This window comes from Bufo gargarizans, chromosome 2 (assembly GCF_014858855.1).
Source record: "Bufo gargarizans isolate SCDJY-AF-19 chromosome 2, ASM1485885v1, whole genome shotgun sequence".
Classification (NCBI taxonomy): Eukaryota; Metazoa; Chordata; class Amphibia; order Anura; family Bufonidae; genus Bufo; species Bufo gargarizans.
In genome coordinates, this window is record NC_058081.1 from 598,078,306 (window position 1) to 598,105,297 (window position 26,992).

At 38.6% G+C, this 26,992-nt stretch overlaps 1 protein-coding gene across 2 annotated transcripts in view; it reads right to left on the reverse strand.

Annotated features, from left to right (window-relative positions):
* Positions 1-1,695: 1,695 nt before the first annotated feature.
* LOC122928744 (oocyte zinc finger protein XlCOF8.4-like) overlaps positions 1,696-26,992 on the reverse strand; it is a 164,554-nt gene continuing 139,257 nt past the window's right edge. Inside the window, exons 2-7 of one of the 2 annotated variants that reach the window (XM_044281910.1) lie at positions 9,859-9,992; positions 9,579-9,746; positions 9,372-9,495; positions 9,151-9,263; positions 8,622-8,679; positions 1,696-4,786 (exon numbers count right to left, since the gene is read on the reverse strand). In XM_044281910.1, coding sequence (XP_044137845.1) covers positions 3,840-4,786; positions 8,622-8,679; positions 9,151-9,263; positions 9,372-9,495; positions 9,579-9,746; positions 9,859-9,966 — 1,518 coding nt within the window. In that variant the 5' untranslated portion in view covers positions 9,967-9,992 and the 3' untranslated portion in view covers positions 1,696-3,839. The remainder of the gene's footprint in view (positions 4,787-8,621; positions 8,680-9,150; positions 9,264-9,371; positions 9,496-9,578; positions 9,747-9,858; positions 9,993-26,992) is intronic. The other variant, XM_044281911.1, reaches the window with a different exon arrangement.

Genomic DNA, 26,992 nt, shown 5'->3' on the forward strand with positions numbered 1-26,992 from the left:
CCATACGGTCCTCCCTGGAATTCTGTAGTAAGTTTATTCTCCTTTTTTATGTTGGTACTTTTGTTTGTTGATTTCCTGCATTATGGTTCTGACTGGTTCCGTCTATTTTCTATGTCATTGTCAGGAACCCCCAGAGTTTTTGCCATACGCATTTTTACACTATCTTGACAGAATCCGCCCCGTGTCTCCTGATGATTCGTGTGGCTGATTCTTCAAATTGACGAAACGCATTGGGACATAGTTTCTTTACCATGTGAATCCTTGGAGATTTAAGGCGTACCTTGGAGCATCCGATCTGGGTCCCTTGTAGCCCGCCTTATGTTAAGGGAATCAGTGCATTCTAGGGCCTTTAGATCAGGGTGAAGTTCTGGACAATGACTCCTTATTAGGAGGTCACTAGGGAATACCAGTTCAAGTAGGGCACATTAGGGACAGTACCCGATCCCTTTTTTCCGGCTCCACACCAAGATGTGCCTTGTGATTTCTAGACCTTGGAACTATCTTTACTGAACTGGCTTCCCATCAAAAATGTTATGTTGATAAGTGCAAGATAATGCACCTGGGGAGTAAAAACCCAAGAGCAGAATATAAAATCAGTGATACAGTCCTAACCTCAGTATCTGAGGAAAGGGATTTAGGGGTCATTATTTCAGAAGACTTAAAGGTAGGCAGACCATGTCATAGAGCAGCAGGAAATGCTAGCAGAAGGCTTGGGTGTATAGGGAGAGGCATTACCAGTAGACAGAGGGGGCGCTCATGCCGCTCTACAGAGCACTAGTGAGACCTCATTTGGAGTATTGTGCGCAGTACTGGAGACCATATCTCCAGAAGGATATTGATACTTTGGAGAGGGTTCAGAGAAGAGCTACTAAACTGGTACATGGATTGCAGGATAAAACTTACCAGGAAAGATTAAAGGACCTTAACATGTATAGCTTGGAAGAAAGACGAGACAGAAAGGATATGATAGAAACTTTTAAATACATAAAGGGAATCAAAAAAAAAAAATACATAAAGGGAATCAAAACGGTAAAAGAAGAGAGAATATTTAAAAGAAGAAAAACTTCTACAAGAGGACATAGTTTTAAATTAGAGGGGCAAAGGTTTAACAGTAATATCAGGAAGTATTACTTTACTGAGAGAGTAGTGGGTGCATGGAATAGCCTTCCTGCAGAAGTGGCAGCTGCAAATACAGTGGAGGAGTTTAAGCATGCATGGGATAGGCATAAGGCCATCCTTCCTATAAGATAGGGCCAGGGGCTATCCATAGTTCTTAGTATATTGGGCAGACTAGATGGGCCAAATGGTTCTTATCTGCCGACACATTCTATGTTTCTATATTTTCGTGACGATATCCGACTGGACCGGTAAGATCTACCCATTTTTACCAGTCTTCATTTACGGTTATAGTCATTTTGTCCCGCCAGTGGAACCTCTGTGCAATTCTGGCTCGGGCCCTGCATTTGGCTTCTGATTAGTGCCTTGAGCTGAGTGCTAGGTCTCTTTGGTGTGTGTTTTTGTCTGTTTGTCTTTTGTTAGGGGTCGTTTTCAAATTTATATTGATTAAAAGTAATGTTTTATATATGTTACTGCCCCCCCCCCCCCATTTAATTTGATTGTCCCAATTTGTGCAGTACTCTGGAGGAAGTACATCTCTCCCAGATAAGCGACCTCTTTTCATTTTTACAAAAAAAAATCTGCTCCACCGAATACCTCCTAAGAACACAGTGGCCTCAATAATTCTTAAATGGAATAGAGTTTGGAACAACCAGGACTCTTCCTAGATCTGGTCGCCCCACAAAACTAAGTGATAGGGGAGGAGGGCATTGGTGACAAAGGTGACCAAGAATCCAATGGTTACTCTGGCTGAGCTCCTCCTGTGTGCACAACATACTTCCAACACTCATCTCCAAAAAAACAGATGCTCTATTGGTCTGTTTTATTCACCACTTTTGTTGCTGTGGATGGTAATTTCAATATGCACAAGTGTATGAACTGGAGCTGACAGTGAGGTCTGAAGGATCGGCTCTGATGGAAAGGGAAGATTGTGGAAAAGTTAATTTATTTCAGTAATTCAATAGATTCATTACAGACTGTGATCTTTTTCGAGCGTTTATTTATTTATTTTAATGCTGATGATTATGGCTTACAGGCTAATAAAAACCCAAAAGTCAGTATCTCAGAGAATTAGAATATTGTGAAAAAGTTAAATATTGTAGATTCATTGAGTCACACTCTAATCATCTAATCAACACAAAACACCTTCAAAGGTTTCCCAAGCTTGGTACCTCAGTCTGGTTTACTAGGCAACACATTCTTGGGGAAGACTGCTGACTTCTGGAGTCATTGTCACCCTCCACAAGGAGGGCAATCCACAAAAGGCAATTGCTTAAGAAGCTGGCTGTTCACAGAGTGCTGTATCCAAGCATATTAATGGAAAATTAAGTGGAAGGAAAAGTATGGTAGAAAAAGGTGCACAAGCAACAGCCCTCAATTCTAAGCGTCATGTCTGGAGGAAACCAGGCACTGCTGACCATCTGCCCAATACCATCCTTACATTAAAGAATGGTGATGGCAGCATCATACTGTAGGGGTGTTTTTAAGCAGCTGAGACAGGTAGACCAGTCATGGTTGAGGTAAAGCTGAACTGAGCAAAGTCCAGAGATATTCTTCATAGAAACGAGGACCTGGATCTCAGCCTGGAATTCATGGTTTACCTTCCAACAGACAATTACCCTAAGCACACATCCAAGACAACACAGGAGCAGGTTAGGGACAAATTTCTAAATGTCTTTGAGTGGCCTAGCCAGAACCCTGAACTTAATGGAACATTTCTGGAGAGACCTGAAAATGGCTGTCCACTGACATCCACATACAACCTCACAGAGCTTGAGAGAATCTGCAGAGAAGAATGGCAGAAACTCCCCAAATCCTGGTGTGCAAACCTTTTGGCATCATACCAAAGAAGACTGTAGGCTCTAATTGCTGCCAAAGGGGCTTCAACTACATCCTGAGTAAAGGGTCTGAATACGTATATCAATGCAAGATTTTAGCTTTTCCTTTTCAATAAGTTAGCTAAGATTTCTAACATTCTGTTTTCACTTTGTCATTATGGGGTATGGAGTGCAGAATGACGGGGAACAACTTGATTTCTTTTAAATTTTAGCACAAGGCCACAGCATAATAAAAAAATAAAAATAAATAAAGAATCTGAAGACTTCCTGAAAGCATTGTATGTGTTACGGCCACAGTACTGATCATGCGGGCATAGTGGCAGTGTCTAAACGATCAGTGTTGTAATAGCGTGCCACTTGTTTTCTGGGAAGATCTGCTTATTCAGTTCTGCTATACCACAGGTCCTCAAGGGGTATATTTAAACAACAGAAGGCATCCTTAGGCAGCAGGTCTTAAAATAAAGCCACACACCTGCAACAGTTCTTACGTTGCACCTGTGCAAGTTCTTTATAGCAAAACCTGCTCTGTGTGTAAAAAAATTAGCAAATTCAGAACATTAAAATATCTCCCACAGTAGCACATGAAAATACATTCTCTCCTATGTCAGTTCTCTGATGTTCAAGAAGAACAGTTTTCCGACCAAAACATTTCCCACAATCTAAACATGAAAATGGCTTCTCCCCTGTGTGGATTCTTCGAAATTTCACAGGATTTATTTTCTGACCAAAACATTTTCCACATTATGAACATGAAAATGGCTTCTCTCCTGTGTGATTTCTTCGATGATCCAAAAGGCCTGATTTCTGGCAAAAACATTTCCCACATTCAGGACATGAAAATAGTTTCTATCCCTTGTGAGTTCTTTGATGTTCAACAAGATCCGGTTAATAGCTGAAACATGTCCCACATTCTGAACATGAAAATGGCTTCTTCTTGGAGTGAGTTCTTTGATGCGTAACAAGAGTTGATTTCTGACCAAAACATTTCCTACAATCAGGACATGAAAATGGTTTCTCCCCTGTATGAGTTCTCTGATGAGTAACAAGACACGATTTCAGACTAAAACATTTCCCACAATCGGGACATGAATATGGCTTCTCTCCTATGTGACTTCTCTTGTGCATAACAAGAACAGATCTTTTGCCAAAACATTTCCCACATTCTGAACATAAAAATGGCTTCTCCCCTGTGTGAGTTCTTAAATGTTCCACAAGATTTGATTTTTTGCTAAAACATTTCCCACATTCTAAACATGGAAATGGCTTCTCCCCTGTGTGAGTTCTTAGATGTTCCACAACATGTGATTTCTTTGCAAAACATTTCCCACATTCCGGACATGAAAATGGCTTCTCCCCTTTGTGAAATGTCACATGTTCAACAAGACCCCATTTCCGACTAAAGTGTTTCCCACATTCCGAACATGAAAATGGCTTCTCCCCTGTGTGAATTCTTCGATGTTTCACAAGGCTTGATTTCAGACCAAAACATTTCCCACATTCTGAACATGAAAATGGCTTCTCCCGTGTGTGAATTCTTTGACGCTCCATAAGTTTTGATTTCTGACTAACATACTTTTCACATTCTGAACCTGAAAGTGGTCTTTTATCTCTGTCAATTATTTCATGCACAGATTGTTTAGACTGATTCTGTGATTGACTCAGTGATTGATTAGACAAAAGATACTTGTGACCAACGGTATTGGTGGATAGATCTACACTGTGAAGGTCTAAGGGTACATTAGCATTTATTGAATTAGCTTGTGTGACATTGTTGTCTTCTACTTTTTCGGATAAAAGGAGATGTTCATGGGAGTCTCTCGTCTCATCCTCACCTGGAAAAATTAATATTTTCTTATTTTCTCAAAGTATAGTATCTATATAACGCATATGAATGGAGGCAAATGCAGCATGAACATATGTGAAATAAATATATAGACACATGTTATAAATTAGGTTTTAACCAGCTTAATCAAACTCATATCAAACATCCATAGACAGATATTTCCTACTAAAGAGTTAAATAGTTTCCAGATAAAAGACTTAAAGGGGTTAAGTCTAAGCTTCGTTCGGCAGACAGCTGCTTCCCCCATACACATACAAATTCGGCTCAGCAAAATATGTCTGTGTACACCATAGAAGAGCAGAGAAAGCTGCTGCCAGACAGTTCTAAAGGTGGCTTATCTCCTAGGTGAATATATGGATTGGGAGAAAATAGGACATTTCCGGGGGAGAGTCAGGAACTCCCCACAGACATTAGTGTGCCAGCCGAACCCACGCTTTTTGACAGGTTCATCCGACAAAAGTATAATGTATATGGCCAGCTTAAAAAAAGCCTATAGGAATGAAATCATGGTGTTCAGTTGACAAGGAGGTGTTAATGAATGGTTGCCTCTGACATCAGATTGAGGGTTTCCAATAATCACACCATGTATTTATGATCAGGGAACCCTGACAAACACGTTTGATCAAAAATGTGTGCGAAGAGCTTTCATTTTTCATGTGTAAATAGGTGTAGTAACAACGTAATCCAGAATAATCTCTAATCCCTTTAAATTAGGAGATACGAATGGATCCAGCCAAGTCACTTTCAGGCACCTAGGACCAGACAAAAATTAACAATCCTCCCGCTTTCCCCTCCTTCCGGGTGGGCCATGCCACTGGAATAGATCTGTCCCTCCATGCACGATATAGCTTGCTTATTGGCCAGGCCTCTCTCACTCTGACTGTGGAGTGTGGGCATGCTACCTCCAGCTTTTAAAGGGCTAGTGCATGCATACCCTAATCTTTACCAGTCAATGGCTGGCCATTGTGGGGAACTTTAGTCACCTTCCGCTGTCGGTAAGTGCCTGAGCAATAGAGTCTAGTCTGCTATGTATGCTGTTATACGTTTTTCTGCCCTTGTACTGACTTCTGTTTCGCAGATTTGACCTTTTGCTACCTGGCCCTCTCTCTAATCTCCATTAGTGACCCTCAGCTGCTCATCCTGACTTTGGACTGTTTATTGGATTGCACATACTCTGCCTGTCCTGACCTTGGCCTATTACTGACCATGGTTTTGCCTGATCCCTCAGTGCTCAGCACTGGTGTCTCTTGACCTCTGTGGGTCAACAGTCACTGAACAGGGACTACTTCAGGAGATAGTGGCCTGGTGGTTCCCGTGCTCCAAAGTCCAAACCCCTATATATTGTGAAAGAGTGAATATCAGAGGGGCCATTTACTGTAGATAACTTGAGGAGTAACCCTAAACCAAACAGTTTTCAGAGCACAGAGATCCACATCTGCTGCTTAACAGTTTACCATGGATCCTACTGGCCAATCTAAGATCAGACTGCCTAAAATATTTAGGGAGTTGAATAGTCAATATGGATGCCAAAAGCAGCTTCTGCAGTATCTCAATTCTATCTTAGCCCACTTAGACTACTGCAGCTCCTGTTCTGCTACCTTCAGCCATTGTGTCTGCATAACCACCTCCACCAGTTTGCTTCCAGTCTGCACCTTTCACTACCCTCACACCTCAAAGGTGATCCCAAGTTATGTTGTGGGTTCTTGAGCCAGTGTACTATTCACTTTGAGTCGCAGGCTCATCAGTTTCCTATAGACTGGTCCAGTGTAACATTCCTGGTTTGCCTCATCTCTGGAGAAGCCCTTGCCTACCCTATCCCCTTCTGTAAGCAAAGTGGCCAACTGATCTATAATCTTTGGGACTTTTGGCCACCTTCCACAAGGTCTTCGAGGAGCCTGTCATGCCACCTCTGTGGCCTCTTCACTCCCGCACCTCTGTCAGGGCAGCTTCACTCTGGAACAGCATGCCATACAGTTCTGCATCCTTGTCTCTGAACTGCTGCTTTCTGGAGAGGTTTGTCAGGGCATAATATGATGAATTGGCAGGTGAAGAGGCACTCTCTACCATAGATAATGTAATTATCCTGGCCACTTAAATCCATCTCTGCTTCAAAGAGCACCTCAAGTTGTCAGCATGTGAAAGCAGAGTTCCTCGGCTGGCATCTTCTTTTCAAAGGCCTATGCTACATTATTCGTCTCCTCCTCCGAAACCCAAGCAATTGGACAAAGTCAAGCTGTCCAAAGAGGATCATCTGCATAGATGCATCAGTGAGTATTGCAAATAACCTGTTCCCTCCTCATGGGAAAATCCAGTGCCTCGAGTTGATTGGATGGACAACCCTGGGCAAAGTCAAGTTCTCTCTGTAGCCGATACCCCCTATGTCTTTACCTTGCAGGCCTTCCTGGACTTCTGCATCAGGCCTTGGTAGCCCAATACCATATCCCTTCCAAGCAGTTGGAGAGGCCTTTGGTAGTCACATCTATAAATGGGATGACACTTATGGAATCCATGAAATGTCAGCAGTGCCCATCGATCTCTAAGTGAGAGTCTTGCTCACAGAGAAGATCCTATGTCCTGCCTGTTTCTACTAGTATCCTCCTTCCGTGATTTTGCACTGGGGATGATTGTCGTTTCCGCTGCTTGGCTTCTGTGCGACCACCCTGGGCTCCACAGGCTCCCCAGAATCTACTGGGCCATGCTTCATGCCAGCTACGTGTATATTTTTGATAAAAAGGAAGGTAGTCACCACACAGATCCTATGACTGATTGGGACTCCGGTCTGGCACCATGCCTCCTAGTGGCTAAGACTATCCATTATTTTTATCGGAGACTCAGGCTATGTTGGACTACATAAAAAAAATAACTTGGAGAAAGGTTTCCTAATTAGGAAATCTTTCTCCCCAGCAGAGGCTGGATTATTTTTTTATTAAGAAAAAGGATGGTTCTCTGCGGTTCTGCATTGATTATCAGGGATTGAACAAAATTAGAAGAACTACATGTGAAGAATAAATGTCCCCTGCCTCTGGTCTATTTGCTTTTTGATAGGATTCATAGATCCAGAATCTTCCCAAAGTTGGAACTCGGTGGGGCCTATAATTTGATTTGAATACGTGTGGGTGACTAGTGGTGGATGGCATTCAACACTCCTGAAAAGCACTATGAGTACTTAGTCATGCCCTTTGGCCTCTGTAACACTCCTGCAGCATTCCAAAATGTCATCTATGACGTCTTTCGGGACCTCCTCTATGATCGTGTGATGCAACAATATTTTTTAGCATTGTCCAGTTGTTTCTAGGCAGTTATTGTAATACTGAGGAGGAGGGGAGAAGGGCTGTGGCCACTGCGCCACCAATGAATATAATCAACCCCTGAATACAAATGTGGGCGGCGGGTGCTATCCGTATCACACAGCCGGCAGCCAGCCTCAACGATGAGGCGAGGCGATCCGCCGAACCAGGTTAATTAACCCCTCAGGTGCCTGAGGGGTAATTGACAGGGTTCATGGGATCGCTGTGCCCTGTCATGTGGCCGCCTCTATAACCATGTACAGAAAATAAGTATACAATCAGTAAAATAAACTGATAACACCTCCATGTGAGCTGTGATTAATGCCGAGGAGACGAGTGATGATCTCCTTGGCAGAGGACATTGCGATTATCACCTACATCTCTCCAGGGAGATTAAATATGGACTTGACATAAATAAAACATAACTCATAACAATGATGAGGAGGACGAGGTTTCTCTGGACTTTGTATCAGTTTTGCCATTAACAACGGAATTTACAGTCAACAAGATTTATATATATAAAAAAAGGTCTCTAACCTTTCACAGACTCTGATACGGGGTCTTCGAGTCCACTTGTCATTTCACCAGAAATTTCCTGCAAAGAGCCAACATTAAAGACATGAAGAAAACAGAAAAAGGAACCTGAGTTTCTCTTATATCCAGGTAAAAGTTAGAAACCAGAAACGATTTTCAGCCACCAATAACCAGATGCAGTAGCGTAGAGTATACTCCACTGCTGCTGGGGGAGGTCAGTAGATGGAGCGTACAGTATACTCCACTGCTGCTGGAGGAGGTCAGTAGATGGAGCGTACAGTATACTCCACTGCTGCTGGGGGAGGTCAGTAGATGGAGAGTACAGTATACTCCACTGCCGCTGGGGGGGGTCAGTAGATGGAGCGTACAGTATACTCCACTGCTGCTGGGGGAGGTCAGTAGATGGAGAGTACAGTATACTCCACTGCTGCTGGGGGAGGTCAGTAGATGGAGAGTACAGTATACTCCACTGCTGCTGGGGGAGGTCAGTAGAAAGCTCCATTACATCAGTCTATAGAGGATTTGTAGAAACCTCAGCTTCATCTACATGATGATCCAGTGGGACATTCTGCTTTTCCTGTGGACAGTCCTGGGAATACTGAGGACTGGGACATCTCTCTGGTGGATTTCTCTGCCTCGATTCATCTGTAGGAAATACACACACTGACTGAATACATTGTCTATATGTGATGATCAGGAATCTGACTCTCAGAACTGTTCTTTCCTCTACAGTCATGGAAGGTCTCCTCTTACCCGGTGATGTGAGGGGCTGGTGATTCTCCATCATGACGTTCTTGTACAGATCCTTGTGATCTTCTAAATACTTCCACTCCTCCATGGAGAAATAGACAGTGACATCCTGACACCTTATAGGAACCTGACAACACAAGGACACAGTCATTACCAGACCCCTCCCTTGGCGTTATTGTATAATGTCCCAGCATTCCCAGCAGCGCTCACCTCTCCGCTCAGCAGCTCAGTGATCCTGGTGGTAAGTTCTAGGATCTTCTGCTCATGTATCAGAGAATGAGGTGGAGGCACGGTGATGGGGTTCTGGGTCCTGCTCCATCCTCCTGACACACGGGGTGTCACACACTCACCAGACGACTTCTTCACTACTGTGTAATCCTGTGTACGGGGAGACGCCGATCACTACAGAGATTCTAAGAATCCTTCACCTTTCCAGTCATTTCCCTGGTTTATTACTAGAGATAAGAGTGACGTCATGTGAGACTCTCACCTCTCCAGTTATCAAGGAGATGATCTCCAGGGTGAGGTCTAATATCCTCGCAGCCATGAGGTCTCTGTCCTTCTCCATGCTTGGTGGGTCATTGATGGAAAGGACCATTGTCTTTCAAAAGAAAACTAGAGAACCTGAGGGGAAACATTGAGGATTGAGAGCAAAATTGTGTTTAGAAGAACATCTTACATGAAGTAAAGTGAGTAATCAGTAAATCGGATCTGTGGAGGTTCAACCACTCGGATCGCCACGAATCCATGATCTCCACGAATCACAAGAATAAGGTGTAAGAGTGTATAGAGCGGTGGTCACACATTTATGCTTCTGTTCCAATCAACTCCATGGGACTGCCGGAGATCGCCGAGCTCTGTATTCATCTTCTCTCAGTCCCATAGAGTTGAATGGTGTGACCACCGGTTCATACATTCTGGCACCTCATACTTGTGATTGGTGGGGATCCCAGTGGTCAGACCCCCACCAATCAGATACTTATCTTCTGTCCAATGTGTAGGGAATACATTCCTATGATAAGACAGCTCCATTAAGGATTACTGATAGCACACTATACATGGCATCTTTCATATGAATGTTTGTCGGCAGTGCATCGTCCTGTGTGAAGAGGTGGAAATGAACAGCTGTATGAATGATCGTAAGGACTGAATGATCGCTCAAGTGGCCAATTATTGTAATTATCTGCCTGTGACATTAAGGCGACATTCAATATTTTTAGGACCAATTGAGGTCAATGAGGCTAATCACCGGGCTATTTTTTAACGCCCAGTGAACAGCTGACAACAAAAAATAAGATATGTTGCGGCCAGACAGAGCGCACTGATGATCGATGGGACTGTTTTTAACAGATGATTAGAAAGGAGCGCACCCGTTTGACAGCCATTAAAAACAGGTACACCAAATGCCATTCAGGGGTTACAATAAAAAATACTCACCTCATCCACTTGCACCCGCAGGGACACTCTCCTCACTGCAGGCTTTAGGACCCGACGCTCTAAGTGTGGTGACATCACATGATGTGACGCCATCATTCACGTGCAAGTGGGTGATTTTTCTTTTTATAGACCTTTTAACACTACTTGGGATATATAATATATATATATACATGAGAAGCTATATAATATCTCTATACTGTGCGGTGATGATAGTGTAGGGGGTGTATGTAATATATATATACATGAGAAGCTATATAATATCTCTATACTGTGCGGTGATGATAGTGTAGGGGGTGTATGTAATATATATATATACATGAGAAGCTATATAATATCTCTATACTGTGCGGTGATGATAGTGTAGGGGGTGTATGTAATATATATATATACATGAGAAGCTATATAATATCTCTATACTGTGCGGTGATGATAGTGTAGGGGGTGTATGTAATATATATATACATGAGAAGCTATATAATATCTCTATACTGTGCGGTGATGATAGTGTAGGGGGTGTATGTAATATATATATATACATGAGAAGCTATATAATATCTCTACACTGTGCGGTGATGATAGTGTAGGGGTGTATGTAATATATATATATACATGAGAAGCTATATAATATCTCTATACTGTGCGGTGATGATAGTGTAGGGGGTGTATGTAATATATATATATACATGAGAAGCTATATAATATCTCTACACTGTGCGGTGATGATAGTGTAGGAGGTGTATGTAATATATATATACACATGAGAAGCTATATAATATCTCTATACTGTGCGGTGATGATAGTGTAGGGGGTGTATGTAATATATATATACATGAGACGCTATATAATATCTGTATACTGTGCGGTGATGATAGTGTAGGGGGTGTATGTAATATATATATACATGAGAAGCTATATAATATCTCTATACTGTGCGGTGATGATAGTGTAGGGGGTGTATGTAATATATATATACACATGAGAAGCTATATAATATCTCTATACTGTGCGGTGATGATAGTGTAGGGGGTGTATGTAATATATATATACATGAGAAGCTATATAATATCTCTATACTGTGCGGTGATGATAGTGTAGGGGGTGTATGTAATATATATATATACATGAGAAGCTATATAATATCTCTATACTGTGCGGTGATGATAGTGTAGGGGGTGTATGTAATATATATATATACACATGAGAAGCTATATAATATCTCTATACTGTGCGGTGATGATAGTGTAGGGGGGTGTATGTAATATATATATACATGAGAAGCTATATATATCTCTATACTGTGCGGTGATGATAGTGTAGGGGGTGTATGTAATATATATATACATGAGGAGCTATATAATATCTCTATACTGTGCGGTGATGATAGTGTAGGGGGTGTATGTAATATATATATATACACATGAGAAGCTATATAATATCTCTATACTGTGCAGTGATGATAGTGTAGGGGGTGTATGTAATATATATATATATACATGAGAAGCTATATAATATCTCTATACTGTGCGGTGATGATAGTGTAGGGGGTGTATGTAATATATATATATACATGAGAAGCTATATAATATCTCTATACTGTGCGGTGATGATAGTGTAGGGGGGTGTATGTAATATATATATATATACATGAGAAGCTATATAATATCTCTATACTGTGCGGTGATGATAGTGTAGGGGGTGTATGTAATATATATATATATACATGAGAAGCTATATAATATCTCTATACTGTGCGGTGATGATAGTGTAGGGGGTGTATGTAATATATATATATATACATGAGAAGCTATATAATATCTCTATACTGTGCGGTGATGATAGTGTAGGGGGTGTATGTAATATATATATATACATGAGAAGCTATATAATATCTCTATACTGTGCGGTGATGATAGTGTAGGGGGTGTATGTAATATATATATATACATGAGAAGCTATATAATATCTCTATACTGTGCGGTGATGATAGTGTAGGGGGTGTATGTAATATATATATACACATGAGAAGCTATATAATATCTCTATACTGTGCGGTGATGATAGTGTAGGGGGTGTATGTAATATATATATATACATGAGAAGCTATATAATATCTCTATACTGTGCGGTGATGATAGTGTAGGGGGTGTATGTAATATATATATATACATGAGAAGCTATATAATATCTCTATACTGTGCGGTGATGATAGTGTAGGGGGTGTATGTAATATATATATACATGAGAAGCTATATAATATCTCTATACTGTGCGGTGATGATAGTGTAGGGGGTGTATGTAATATATATATATACATGAGAAGCTATATAATATCTCTATACTGTGCGGTGATGATAGTGTAGGGGGTGTATGTAATATATATATACATGAGAAGCTATATAATATCTCTATACTGTGCGGTGATGATAGTGTAGGGGGTGTATGTAATATATATATATACCATGAGAAGCTATATAATATCTCTATACTGTGCGGTGATGATAGTGTAGGGGGTGTATGTAATATATATATATACATGAGAAGCTATATAATATCTCTATACTGTGCGGTGATGATAGTGTAGGGGGTGTATGTAATATATATATATACATGAGAAGCTATATAATATCTCTATACTGTGCGGTGATGATAGTGTAGGGGGTGTATGTAATATATATATATACACATGAGAAGCTATATAATATCTCTATACTGTGCGGTGATGATAGTGTAGGGGGTGTATGTAATATATATATACATGAGAAGCTATATAATATCTCTATACTGTGCGGTGATGATAGTGTAGGGGGTGTATGTAATATATATATATACATGAGAAGCTATATAATATCTCTATACTGTGCGGTGATGATAGTGTAGGGGGTGTATGTAATATATATATATACATGAGAAGCTATATAATATCTCTATACTGTGCGGTGATGATAGTGTAGGGGGTGTATGTAATATATATATATATACATGAGAAGCTATATAATATCTCTATACTGTGCGGTGATGATAGTGTAGGGGGTGTATGTAATATATATATACACATGAGAAGCTATATAATATCTCTATACTGTGCGGTGATGATAGTGTAGGGGGTGTATGTAATATATATATATAACATGAGAAGCTATATAATATCTCTATACTGTGCGGTGATGATAGTGTAGGGGGTGTATGTAATATATATATATATACACATGAGAAGCTATATAATATCTCTATACTGTGCGGTGATGATAGTGTAGGGGGTGTATGTAATATATATATATACATGAGAAGCTATATAATATCTCTATACTGTGCGGTGATGATAGTGTAGGGGGTGTATGTAATATATATATATATATACACATGAGAAGCTATATAATATCTCTATACTGTGCGGTGATGATAGTGTAGGGGGTGTATGTAATATATATATACATGAGAAGCTATATAATATCTCTATACTGTGCGGTGATGATAGTGTAGGGGGTGTATGTAATATATATATATACATGAGAAGCTATATAATATCTCTATACTGTGCGGTGATGATAGTGTAGGGGGTGTATGTAATATATATATATATACACATGAGAAGCTATATAATATCTCTATACTGTGCGGTGATGATAGTGTAGGGGGTGTATGTAATATATATATATACATGAGAAGCTATATAATATCTCTATACTGTGCGGTGATGATAGTGTAGGGGGTGTATGTAATATATATATACATGAGAAGCTATATAATATCTCTATACTGTGCGGTGATGATAGTGTAGGGGTGTATGTAATATATATATATACATGAGAAGCTATATAATATCTCTATACTGTGCGGTGATGATAGTGTAGGGGGTGTATGTAATATATATATACACATGAGAAGCTATATAATATCTCTATACTGTGCGGTGATGATAGTGTAGGGGGTGTATGTAATATATATATACATGAGAAGCTATATAATATCTCTATACTGTGCGGTGATGATAGTGTAGGGGGTGTATGTAATATATATATATACATGAGAAGCTATATAATATCTCTATACTGTGCGGTGATGATAGTGTAGGGGGTGTATGTAATATATATATACACATGAGAAGCTATATAATATCTCTATACTGTGCGGTGATGATAGTGTAGGGGGTGTATGTAATATATATATACAATGAGAAGCTATATAATATCTCTATACTGTGCGGTGATGATAGTGTAGGGGGTGTATGTAATATATATATATACATGAGAAGCTATATAATATCTCTATACTGTGCGGTGATGATAGTGTAGGGGGTGTATGTAATATATATATACATGAGAAGCTATATAATATCTCTATACTGTGCGGTGATGATAGTGTAGGGGGTGTATGTAATATATATATACACATGAGAAGCTATATAATATCTCTATACTGTGCGGTGATGATAGTGTAGGGGGTGTATGTAATATATATATATACATGAGAAGCTATATAATATCTCTATACTGTGCGGTGATGATAGTGTAGGGGGTGTATGTAATATATATATACACATGAGAAGCTATATAATATCTCTATACTGTGCGGTGATGATAGTGTAGGGGGTGTATGTAATATATATATACACATGAGAAGCTATATAATATCTCTATACTGTGCGGTGATGATAGTGTAGGGGGTGTATGTAATATATATATACATGAGAAGCTATATAATATCTCTATACTGTGCGGTGATGATAGTGTAGGGGGTGTATGTAATATATATATACACATGAGAAGCTATATAATATCTCTATACTGTGCGGTGATGATAGTGTAGGGGGGGTATGTAATATATATATATACATGAGAAGCTATATAATATCTCTATACTGTGCGGTGATGATAGTGTAGGGGGTGTATGTAATATATATATACATGAGAAGCTATATAATATCTCTATACTGTGCGGTGATGATAGTGTAGGGGGTGTATGTAATATATATATACACATGAGAAGCTATATAATATCTCTATACTGTGCGGTGATGATAGTGTAGGGGGTGTATGTAATATATATATATACATGAGAAGCTATATAATATCTCTATACTGTGCGGTGATGATAGTGTAGGGGGTGTATGTAATATATATATATACATGAGAAGCTATATAATATCTCTATACTGTGCGGTGATGATAGTGTAGGGGGTGTATGTAATATATATATATATACACATGAGAAGCTATATAATATCTCTATACTGTGCGGTGATGATAGTGTAGGGGGTGTATGTAATATATATATATACATGAGAAGCTATATAATATCTCTATACTGTGCGGTGATGATAGTGTAGGGGGTGTATGTAATATATATATATACATGAGAAGCTATATAATATCTCTATACTGTGCAGGTGATGATAGTGTAGGGGGTGTATGTAATATATATATATACATGAGAAGCTATATAATATCTCTATACTGTGCGGTGATGATAGTGTAGGGGGTGTATGTAATATATATATAACATGAGAAGCTATATAATATCTCTATACTGTGCGGTGATGATAGTGTAGGGGGTGTATGTAATATATATATACACATGAGAAGCTATATAATATCTCTATACTGTGCGGTGATGATAGTGTAGGGGGTGTATGTAATATATATATATACATGAGAAGCTATATAATATCTCTATACTGTGCGGTGATGATAGTGTAGGGGGTGTATGTAATATATATATACACATGAGAAGCTATATAATATCTCTATACTGTGCGGTGATGATAGTGTAGGGGGTGTATGTAATATATATATATATACATGAGAAGCTATATAATATCTCTATACTGTGCGGTGATGATAGTGTAGGGGGTGTATGTAATATATATATATACATGAGAAGCTATATAATATCTCTATACTGTGCGGTGATGATAGTGTAGGGGGTGTATGTAATATATATATATACATGAGAAGCTATATAATATCTCTATACTGTGCGGTGATGATAGTGTAGGGGGTGTATGTAATATATATATATACATGAGAAGCTATATAATATCTCTATACTGTGCGGTGATGATAGTGTAGGGGGTGTATGTAATATATATATATACATGAGAAGCTATATAATATCTCTATACTGTGCGGTGATGATAGTGTAGGGGGTGTATGTATATATATATATATACATGAGAAGCTATATAATATCTCTATACTGTGCGGTGATGATAGTGTAGGGGGTGTATGTAATATATATATACATGAGAAGCTATATAATATCTCTATACTGTGCGGTGATGATAGTGTAGGGGGTGTATGTAATATATATATATACATGAGAAGCTATATAATATCTCTATACTGTGCGGTGATGATAGTGTAGGGGGTGTATGTAATATATATATATACATGAGAAGCTATATAATATCTCTATACTGTGCGGTGATGATAGTGTAGGGGGTGTATGTAATATATATATATACATGAGAAGCTATATAATATCTCTATACTGTGCGGTGATGATAGTGTAGGGGGTGTATGTAATATATATATATACATGAGAAGCTATATAATATCTCTATACTGTGCGGTGATGATAGTGTAGGGGGTGTATGTAATATATATATATACATGAGAAGCTATATAATATCTCTATACTGTGCGGTGATGATAGTGTAGGGGGTGTATGTAATATATATATATACATGAGAAGCTATATAATATCTCTATACTGTGCGGTGATGATAGTGTAGGGGGTGTATGTAATATATATATATACATGAGAAGCTATATAATATCTCTATACTGTGCGGTGATGATAGTGTAGGGGGTGTATGTAATATATATATATACATGAGAAGCTATATAATATCTCTATACTGTGCGGTGATGATAGTGTAGGGGGTGTATGTAATATATATATATATACATGAGAAGCTATATAATATCTCTATACTGTGCGGTGATGATAGTGTAGGGGGTGTATGTAATATATATATATACATGAGAAGCTATATAATATCTCTATACTGTGCGGTGATGATAGTGTAGGGGGTGTATGTAATATATATATATACATGAGAAGCTATATAATATCTCTATACTGTGCGGTGATGATAGTGTAGGGGGTGTATGTAATATATATATATACACATGAGAAGCTATATAATATCTCTATACTGTGCGGTGATGATAGTGTAGGGGGTGTATGTAATATATATATATACATGAGAAGCTATATAATATCTCTATACTGTGCGGTGATGATAGTGTAGGGGGTGTATGTAATATATATATATACATGAGAAGCTATATAATATCTCTATACTGTGCGGTGATGATAGTGTAGGGGGTGTATGTAATATATATATATACATGAGAAGCTATATAATATCTCTATACTGTGCGGTGATGATAGTGTAGGGGGTGTATGTAATATATATAATATACATGAGAAGCTATATAATATCTCTATACTGTGCGGTGATGATAGTGTAGGGGGTGTATGTAATATATATATATACATGAGAAGCTATATAATATCTCTATACTGTGCGGTGATGATAGTGTAGGGGGTGTATGTAATATATATATATATACATGAGAAGCTATATAATATCTCTATACTGTGCGGTGATGATAGTGTAGGGGGTGTATGTAATATATATATATACACATGAGAAGCTATATAATATCTCTATACTGTGCGGTGATGATAGTGTAGGGGGTGTATGTAATATATATATACACATGAGAAGCTATATAATATCTCTATACTGTGCAGGTGATGATAGTGTAGGGGGTGTATGTAATATATATATACATGAGAAGCTATATAATATCTCTATACTGTGCGGTGATGATAGTGTAGGGGGTGTATGTAATATATATATATAACATGAGAAGCTATATAATATCTCTATACTGTGCGGTGATGATAGTGTAGGGGGGTGTATGTAATATATATATACTACATGAGAAGCTATATAATATCTCTATACTGTGCAGGTGATGATAGTGTAGGGGGGTGTATGTAATATATATATACATGAGAAGCTATATAATATCTCTATACTGTGCGGTGATGATAGTGTAGGGGGTGTATGTAATATATATATACACATGAGAAGCTATATAATATCTCTATACTGTGCGGTGATGATAGTGTAGGGGGTGTATGTAATATATATATACATGAGAAGCTATATAATATCTCTATACTGTGCGGTGATGATAGTGTAGGGGGTGTATGTAATATATATATATATACATGAGAAGCTATATAATATCTCTATACTGTGCGGTGATGATAGTGTAGGGGGTGTATGTAATATATATATATACACATGAGAAGCTATATAATATCTCTATACTGTGCGGTGATGATAGTGTAGGGGGTGTATGTAATATATATATATACATGAGAAGCTATATAATATCTCTATACTGTGCGGTGATGATAGTGTAGGGGGTGTATGTAATATATATATATACATGAGAAGCTATATAATATCTCTATACTGTGCGGTGATGATAGTGTAGGGGGTGTATGTAATATATATATATACATGAGAAGCTATATAATATCTCTATACTGTGCGGTGATGATAGTGTAGGGGGTGTATGTAATATATATATATACATGAGAAGCTATATAATATCTCTATACTGTGCGGTGATGATAGTGTAGGGGGTGTATGTAATATATATATATACATGAGAAGCTATATAATATCTCTATACTGTGCGGTGATGATAGTGTAGGGGGTGTATGTAATATATATATATACATGAGAAGCTATATAATATCTCTATACTGTGCGGTGATGATAGTGTAGGGGGTGTATGTAATATATATATACATGAGAAGCTATATAATATCTCTATACTGTGCGGTGATGATAGTGTAGGGGGTGTATGTAATATATATATATACATGAGAAGCTATATAATATCTCTATACTGTGCAGGTGATGATAGTGTAGGGGGTGTATGTAATATATATATACATGAGAAGCTATATAATATCTCTATACTGTGCGGTGATGATAGTGTAGGGGGTGTATGTAATATATCTATATACATGAGAAGCTATATAATATCTCTATACTGTGCGGTGATGATAGTGTAGGGGGTGTATGTAATATATATATATCACATGAGAAGCTATATAATATCTCTATACTGTGCGGTGATGATAGTGTAGGGGGTGTATGTAATATATATATACATGAGAAGCTATATAATATCTCTATACTGTGCGGTGATGATAGTGTAGGGGTGTATGTAATATATATATACATGAGAAGCTATATAATATCTCTATACCGTGCGGTGATGATAGTGTAGGGGTGTATGTAATATATATATACACATGAGAAGCTATATAATATCTATATACTGTGCGGTGATGATAGTGTAGGGGGTGTATGTAATATATATATATATACATGAGAAGCTATATAATATCTCTATACTGTGCAGTGATGATAGTGTAGGGGGTGTATGTAATATATATATACATGAGAAGCTATATACTATCTCTATACTGTGCGGTGATGATAGTGTAGGGGGTGTATGTAATATATATATACATGAGAAGCTATATAATATCTCTATACTGTGCAGGTGATGATAGTGTAGGGGGTGTATGTAATATATATATACATGAGAAGCTATATAATATCTCTATACTGTGCGGTGATGATAGTGTAGGGGGTGTATGTAATATATATATACCATGAGAAGCTATATAATATCTCTATTACTGTGCAGTGATGATAGTGTAGGGGGTGTATGTAATATATATATATATATACATGAGAAGCTATATAATATCTCTATACTGTGCGGTGATGATAGTGTAGGGGTGTATGTAATATATATATATACATGAGAAGCTATATAATATCTCTACACTGTGCGGTGATGATAGTGTAGGGGGTGTATGTAATATATATATATACATGAGAAGCTATATAATATCTGTATACTGTGCGGTGATGATAGTGTAGGGGGTGTATGTAATATATATATATACATGAGAAGCTATATAATATCTCTATACTGTGCGGGTGATGATAGTGTAGGGGGGTATGTAATATATATATATACATGAGAAGCTATATAATATCTCTATACTGTGCGGTGATGATAGTGTAGGGGGTGTATGTAATATATATATACATGAGACGCTATATAATATCTCTATACTGTGCGGTGATGATAGTGTAGGGGGTGTATATATATATACAGTACAGACCAAAAGTTTGGACACACCTTCTCATTCAAAGAGTTTTCTTTATTTTCATGACTATGAAAATTGTAGATTCACACTGAAGGCATCAAAACTATGAATTAACACATGTGGAAATATATACATAACAAAAAAGTGTGAAACAACTGAAAATATGTCATATTCTAGGTTTTTCAAAGTAGCCACCTTTTGCTTTGATTACTGCTTTGCACACTTGGTTCCAACTTGAAGTTGATTTGCAAAAATTTTTTAGAAGTATCAAATTGAAGGTGTGGTTTTCTGAAACTGACAGACAGGTGATTGGTGGTGACATTGAGCAGGGTTGTGAACTCTCTCTCCGCAATGTGGGTTTACATGCTAAGAGTGACTTCACACCGCAGATCAAATGTCCAGCCGTAGACACATATATCAATGCAGTGAGGGCTGATATTGAACAATTGAAAGACTCTATGATAATAGGAGGTCTCAAGCATCCAAACATGACGTCTGCTGAGATACGTGCATTGGGTGAGCTTTGCAACGACGGCTCCCTCACGGTCAAACCGGCTGATAAGGGGGGTGCCGTCGTTGTGATGGACACCGAATGGTACGTCTCCGAGATACAGAGACAGTTGGGAGATTCCCTGGTATACAGACGGCTCAATCATGACCCCAAATTTGAAGTGATGAAGGTTATCACTGGAATACTAGATAGAGCAAAAATAGGAGGTTTGATCGATGAAGCTCTCTATAAGTATCTATTGATAACACAGCCTAAGACACCATTGATATATGTGTTACCTAAAATTCATAAGTGTATACAAAATCCCCCGGGGAGACCCATTGTTTCCGGGAGGGAGTCTGTGTTCTCCAATTTGGCTATCTTCTTAGATAAGATACTTAGAAGGTTTGCTGTTGGAGCCAAATCATATATACGAGATACAGGTGACTTCCTGAATAAAATCGCTAACGTGGAAGTAACGGCGAAGACTCTGCTAGTCTCCTTTGATGTGGTGAGCCTCTACACCTCTATCAATCATGACAGAGGTGTAGAGGCAGTCAGAAAATGTCTAGCTCTAACCCAATACACGGATGAATGTAGGGAGTTCATATTGGACCTGCTCGGTGTAGTATTGAGATACAATTATTTTGCTTTTTAAGATGGCTACTACCTTCAACAGTGGGGAACCGCAATGGGTTCAAATATGGGGCCGACTTACGCCAACATTTTCATGTCGGGCCTGGAGGCTGAACACGTCTATGTGTCCCACCACTTCAGCCTAGTGCGGGGGTGGTGGAGATACATAGACGATGTTTTTGTCATCTGGGACGGCACTGAGAGTGAGTTGGCTAATTTCCATACATTTTTGAATGAAATAGACTCTGAGATTCAGTTTACACTCACGTACTCCACTGAGCAGGTCCAATTCTTGGACACTATGGAGAACAAACAGGGCACGACACTGGTGACTGATTTGTTCACCAAGCCAACGGACTGTAACAAACTACTGAGGTTCGAGAGCTGCCATCCGCGGTCCATGGTCAAAACTCTGCCACGGAGTCAGTTCCTCCGTGTACAACGTATAGTCAAAGATCCAGAGTTACGAAACATGAGATTGTCGCAGATGGCAGACAAGTTATCAATAGAGGGTACCCTAGGAGATTGGTCCATAGACAGTTGGATGGACTAGAGTCTAGGAACCCTAGGGAGGTCATTAAACAGACTAGGGTGCCATTTATCTCTACGTTCACGGAGGGTAGCTATCAGATAGCAGGTGCCATTAAAAAACATTGGCCGATACTCAGTAGCAACTTTAAAAAGGTTAAGGAGTTTGCCGTGCCCCCTCTGATGTCGTACAGGAGAGCTGACAGCCTGAGGGATAAGTTCGTTAAAGCAGAAGTAGTTGGAGGTAAGGCCCCCGTTCAGACCTACATAGGTCGTAAGAAATATGGATGTTATCCGTGCTTAGGCTGTGTTAACTGTAGCTATATGCTAAAAGGGGAGAAATTCACACACCCAGTACTGAAGACCCAATTTGAAATACGACATTTCTTGACCTGTGATAGTTCATTTGTGATTTATCTTTTGTCTTGCCCCTGCAATCTTTTTTATGTAGGGGAAACCATTTGTGAGGTCAAGACCAGAATGAACTATCACAGGTACTCGATCCGTCAAAAGAGGAGAGATCTCCCTGTGCCGAAGCACTTTGTTGAGGCTGGGCACAGAGAGAGGGACCTCAAATTTAGGGTGATAGACCATATTCCCCCACTTAAAAGGGGAGGCAACAGGGAAAGACTACTGAAACAACGTGAGATCATGTGGATACATAGATTACATACACTGAAGCCTGATGGCCTCAATGCTGAATGTAGATGGGAACTGTATGGATAACGAATGTGTGCAGTACTCACTAACGTGGGGGTCCTCGACCATTCTGTCTGGTGTAGGGGATACATAACAGTGCTCGCTTTCTTGAGAATATAACTACTGTATATTGATACATTTTTCATTCATTCCAGATTACTTTGGATGAGCTTGATGAACCTTTGTCTATGTACTGGATGGAGCCGCCTTATGACCTTGAATATATGGACATGAAAGTGACCATCGTGTGGAGACATGCGGGACGGCGACTGATTGCCTGGAAGGGTTGCATGATGCACATTATGTCTATTAATGTTTTATAGCGGTCTAATATGTAGAGATGGTGTATGTCATTTCACTAGCCACACACCTGGGAGCTGGTGGCGTTATATACACATTATTGTTTTATGTGTAGGTAGATGGGAGGGGTGTGTCCCATTGTAACCACACACAATGAAGGTATAATGGCATTGGGGACGATGCAATCGCTTTAGGCTAAAGGGCTGAGTTTGATTGCCTTCCCCCTTGGCTATTTCCAGGTACCCTAAGGTGCGCTGCTATTTAGACTCTGTGCACATGTATACGTCCTGGCGGCGGTGCGATCGTCCGCTAGTCTAAACACAGTTTACATCTCTATGGTTACTAAACACGCCCCGTCCGTGATGCGACTGATGCCGAGTCACATGACCTGGCCTCCCTCCCCTCGCTGCTGTTGCTCCTACGGTGCGCACGGATGACGCTGCGGTCCATGGAGTCATCACGTGGGTGCGCGGTGGCGTCGGGGGCGTGGCCAGAGACGTCCTGGCCCGGCGCATGCGCACCCCTGACGAGGGGACGCCAATTCTGGCCGGTTCGTAGTGTCCATATGTGGTGAGCTCCTTCCTGTTTCTAACTTGTAATATGGTACAGCTGTAATAATAACAGATGATTTTAACTCTATATGCACCTAGCACTTTTGCACAGCGTTTACTTGGTGTAGCCATACATGAAATGGACACGTATTCTATTTACAGAATAGAGGTACACAAATATATCTGTTCACACGGTTTTTGATTCTATTATGAACACTTTTGTAACTTTTGTACGCTCTAGTAGGAGTATATTTTTAATGTTTATCACACACTAATGTCATGTGATGATATAGTCAGAGATCATGTGACTTGATTGAAGACATGTGTAATCACTTATTGTAATTGATTTGTATTAAAGTGTGGGTATATATACCCTATCATATGCACTGTTATGTAGCTTGATAAAGGCCTCATTGAGCAGGCCGAAACGTTGCTTGGATTAAAGTTTGGGGTCTTCACCCGTTCACTGAAAGCTGGAAGTGCTGCCTCGTCATTTGTTTAGTATATATATATACACATGAGAAGCTATATAATATCTCTATACTGTGCGGTGAGGATAGTGTAGGGGGTGTATGTAATATATATATATATACACATGAGAAGCTATATAATATCTCTATACTGTGCGGTGATGATAGTGTAGGGGGTGTATGTAATATATATACACATGAGAAGCTATATAATATCTCTATACTGTGCGGTGATGATAGTGTAGGAGGTGTATGTAATATATATATATATACATGAGAAGCTATATAATATCTCTATACTGTGCGGTGATGATAGTGTAGAGGGTGTATGTAATATATATATACATGAGAAGCTATATAATATCTCTATACTGTGCGGTGATGATAGTGTAGGGGGTGTATGTAATATATATATACATGAGAAGCTATATAATATCTCTATACTGTGCAGTGATGATAGTGTAGGGGGGGGGTATGTAATATATATATATACATGAGAAGCTATATAATATCTCTATACTGTGCGGTGATGATAGTGTAGGGGGTGTATGTAATATATATATATACATGAGAAGCTATATAATATCTCTATACTGTGCGGTGATGATAGTGTAGGGGGTGTATGTAATATATATATATACATGAGAAGCTATATAATATCTCTATACTGTGCAGTGATGATAGTGTAGGGGGTGTATGTAATATATATATATACATGAGAAGCTATATAATATCTCTATACTGTGCGGTGATGATAGTGTAGGGGGTGTATGTAATATATATATATATACACATGAGAAGCTATATAATATCTGTATACTGTGCGGGTGATGATAGTGTAGGGGTGTATGTAATATATATATATATACATGAGAAGCTATATAATATCTCTATACTGTGCAGTGATGATAGTGTAGGGGGTGTATGTAATATATATATACATGAGAAGCTATATAATATCTCTATACTGTGCGGTGATGATAGTGTAGGGGGTGTATGTAATATATATATATACATGAGAAGCTATATAATATCTCTATACTGTGCGGTGATGATAGTGTAGGGGGTGTATGTAATATATATATATATACATGAGAAGCTATATAATATCTCTATACTGTGCAGTGATGATAGTGTAGGGGGGGGGTATGTAATATATATATATACATGAGAAGCTATATAATATCTCTATACTGTGCGGTGATGATAGTGTAGGGGGTGTATGTAATATATATATATACATGAGAAGCTATATAATATCTCTATACTGTGCGGTGATGATAGTGTAGGGGGTGTATGTAATATATATATATACATGAGAAGCTATATAATATCTCTATACTGTGCAGTGATGATAGTGTAGGGGGTGTATGTAATATATATATATACATGAGAAGCTATATAATATCTCTATACTGTGCGGTGATGATAGTGTAGGGGGTGTATGTAATATATATATATATACACATGAGAAGCTATATAATATCTGTATACTGTGCGGTGATGATAGTGTAGGGGGTGTATGTAATATATATATATATACATGAGAAGCTATATAATATCTCTATACTGTGCAGTGATGATAGTGTAGGGGGTGTATGTAATATTTATATACATGAGAAGCTATATAATATCTCTATACTGTGCGGTGATGATAGTGTAGGGGGTGTTGTAATATATATATATACATGAGAAGCTATATAATATCTGTATACTGTGCAGTGATGATAGTGTAGGGGGTGTATGTAATATATATATATACATGAGAAGCTATATAATATCTCTATACTGTGCGGTGATGATAGTGTAGGGGGTGTATGTAATATATATATATACACATGAGAAGCTATATAATATCTCTATACTGCGCGGTGATGATAGTGTAGGGGGTGTATGTAATATATATACACACATGAGAAGCTATATAATATCTCTATACTGCGCGGTGATGATAGTGTAGGGGGTGTATGTAATATATATATACACATGAGAAGCTATATAATATCTCTATACTGTGCGGTGATGATAGTGTAGGGGGGTATGTAATATATATATACATGAGAAGCTATATAATATCTATACTGTGCGGTGATGATAGTGTAGTGGGTGTATGTAATATATATATATATATATATATATACACATGAGAAGCTATATAATATCTCTATACTGTGCGGTGATGATAGTGTAGGGGGTGTATGTAATATATATATATACATGAGTAGCTATATAATATCTGTATACTGTGCGGTGATGATAGTGTAGGGGGTGTATGTAATATATATA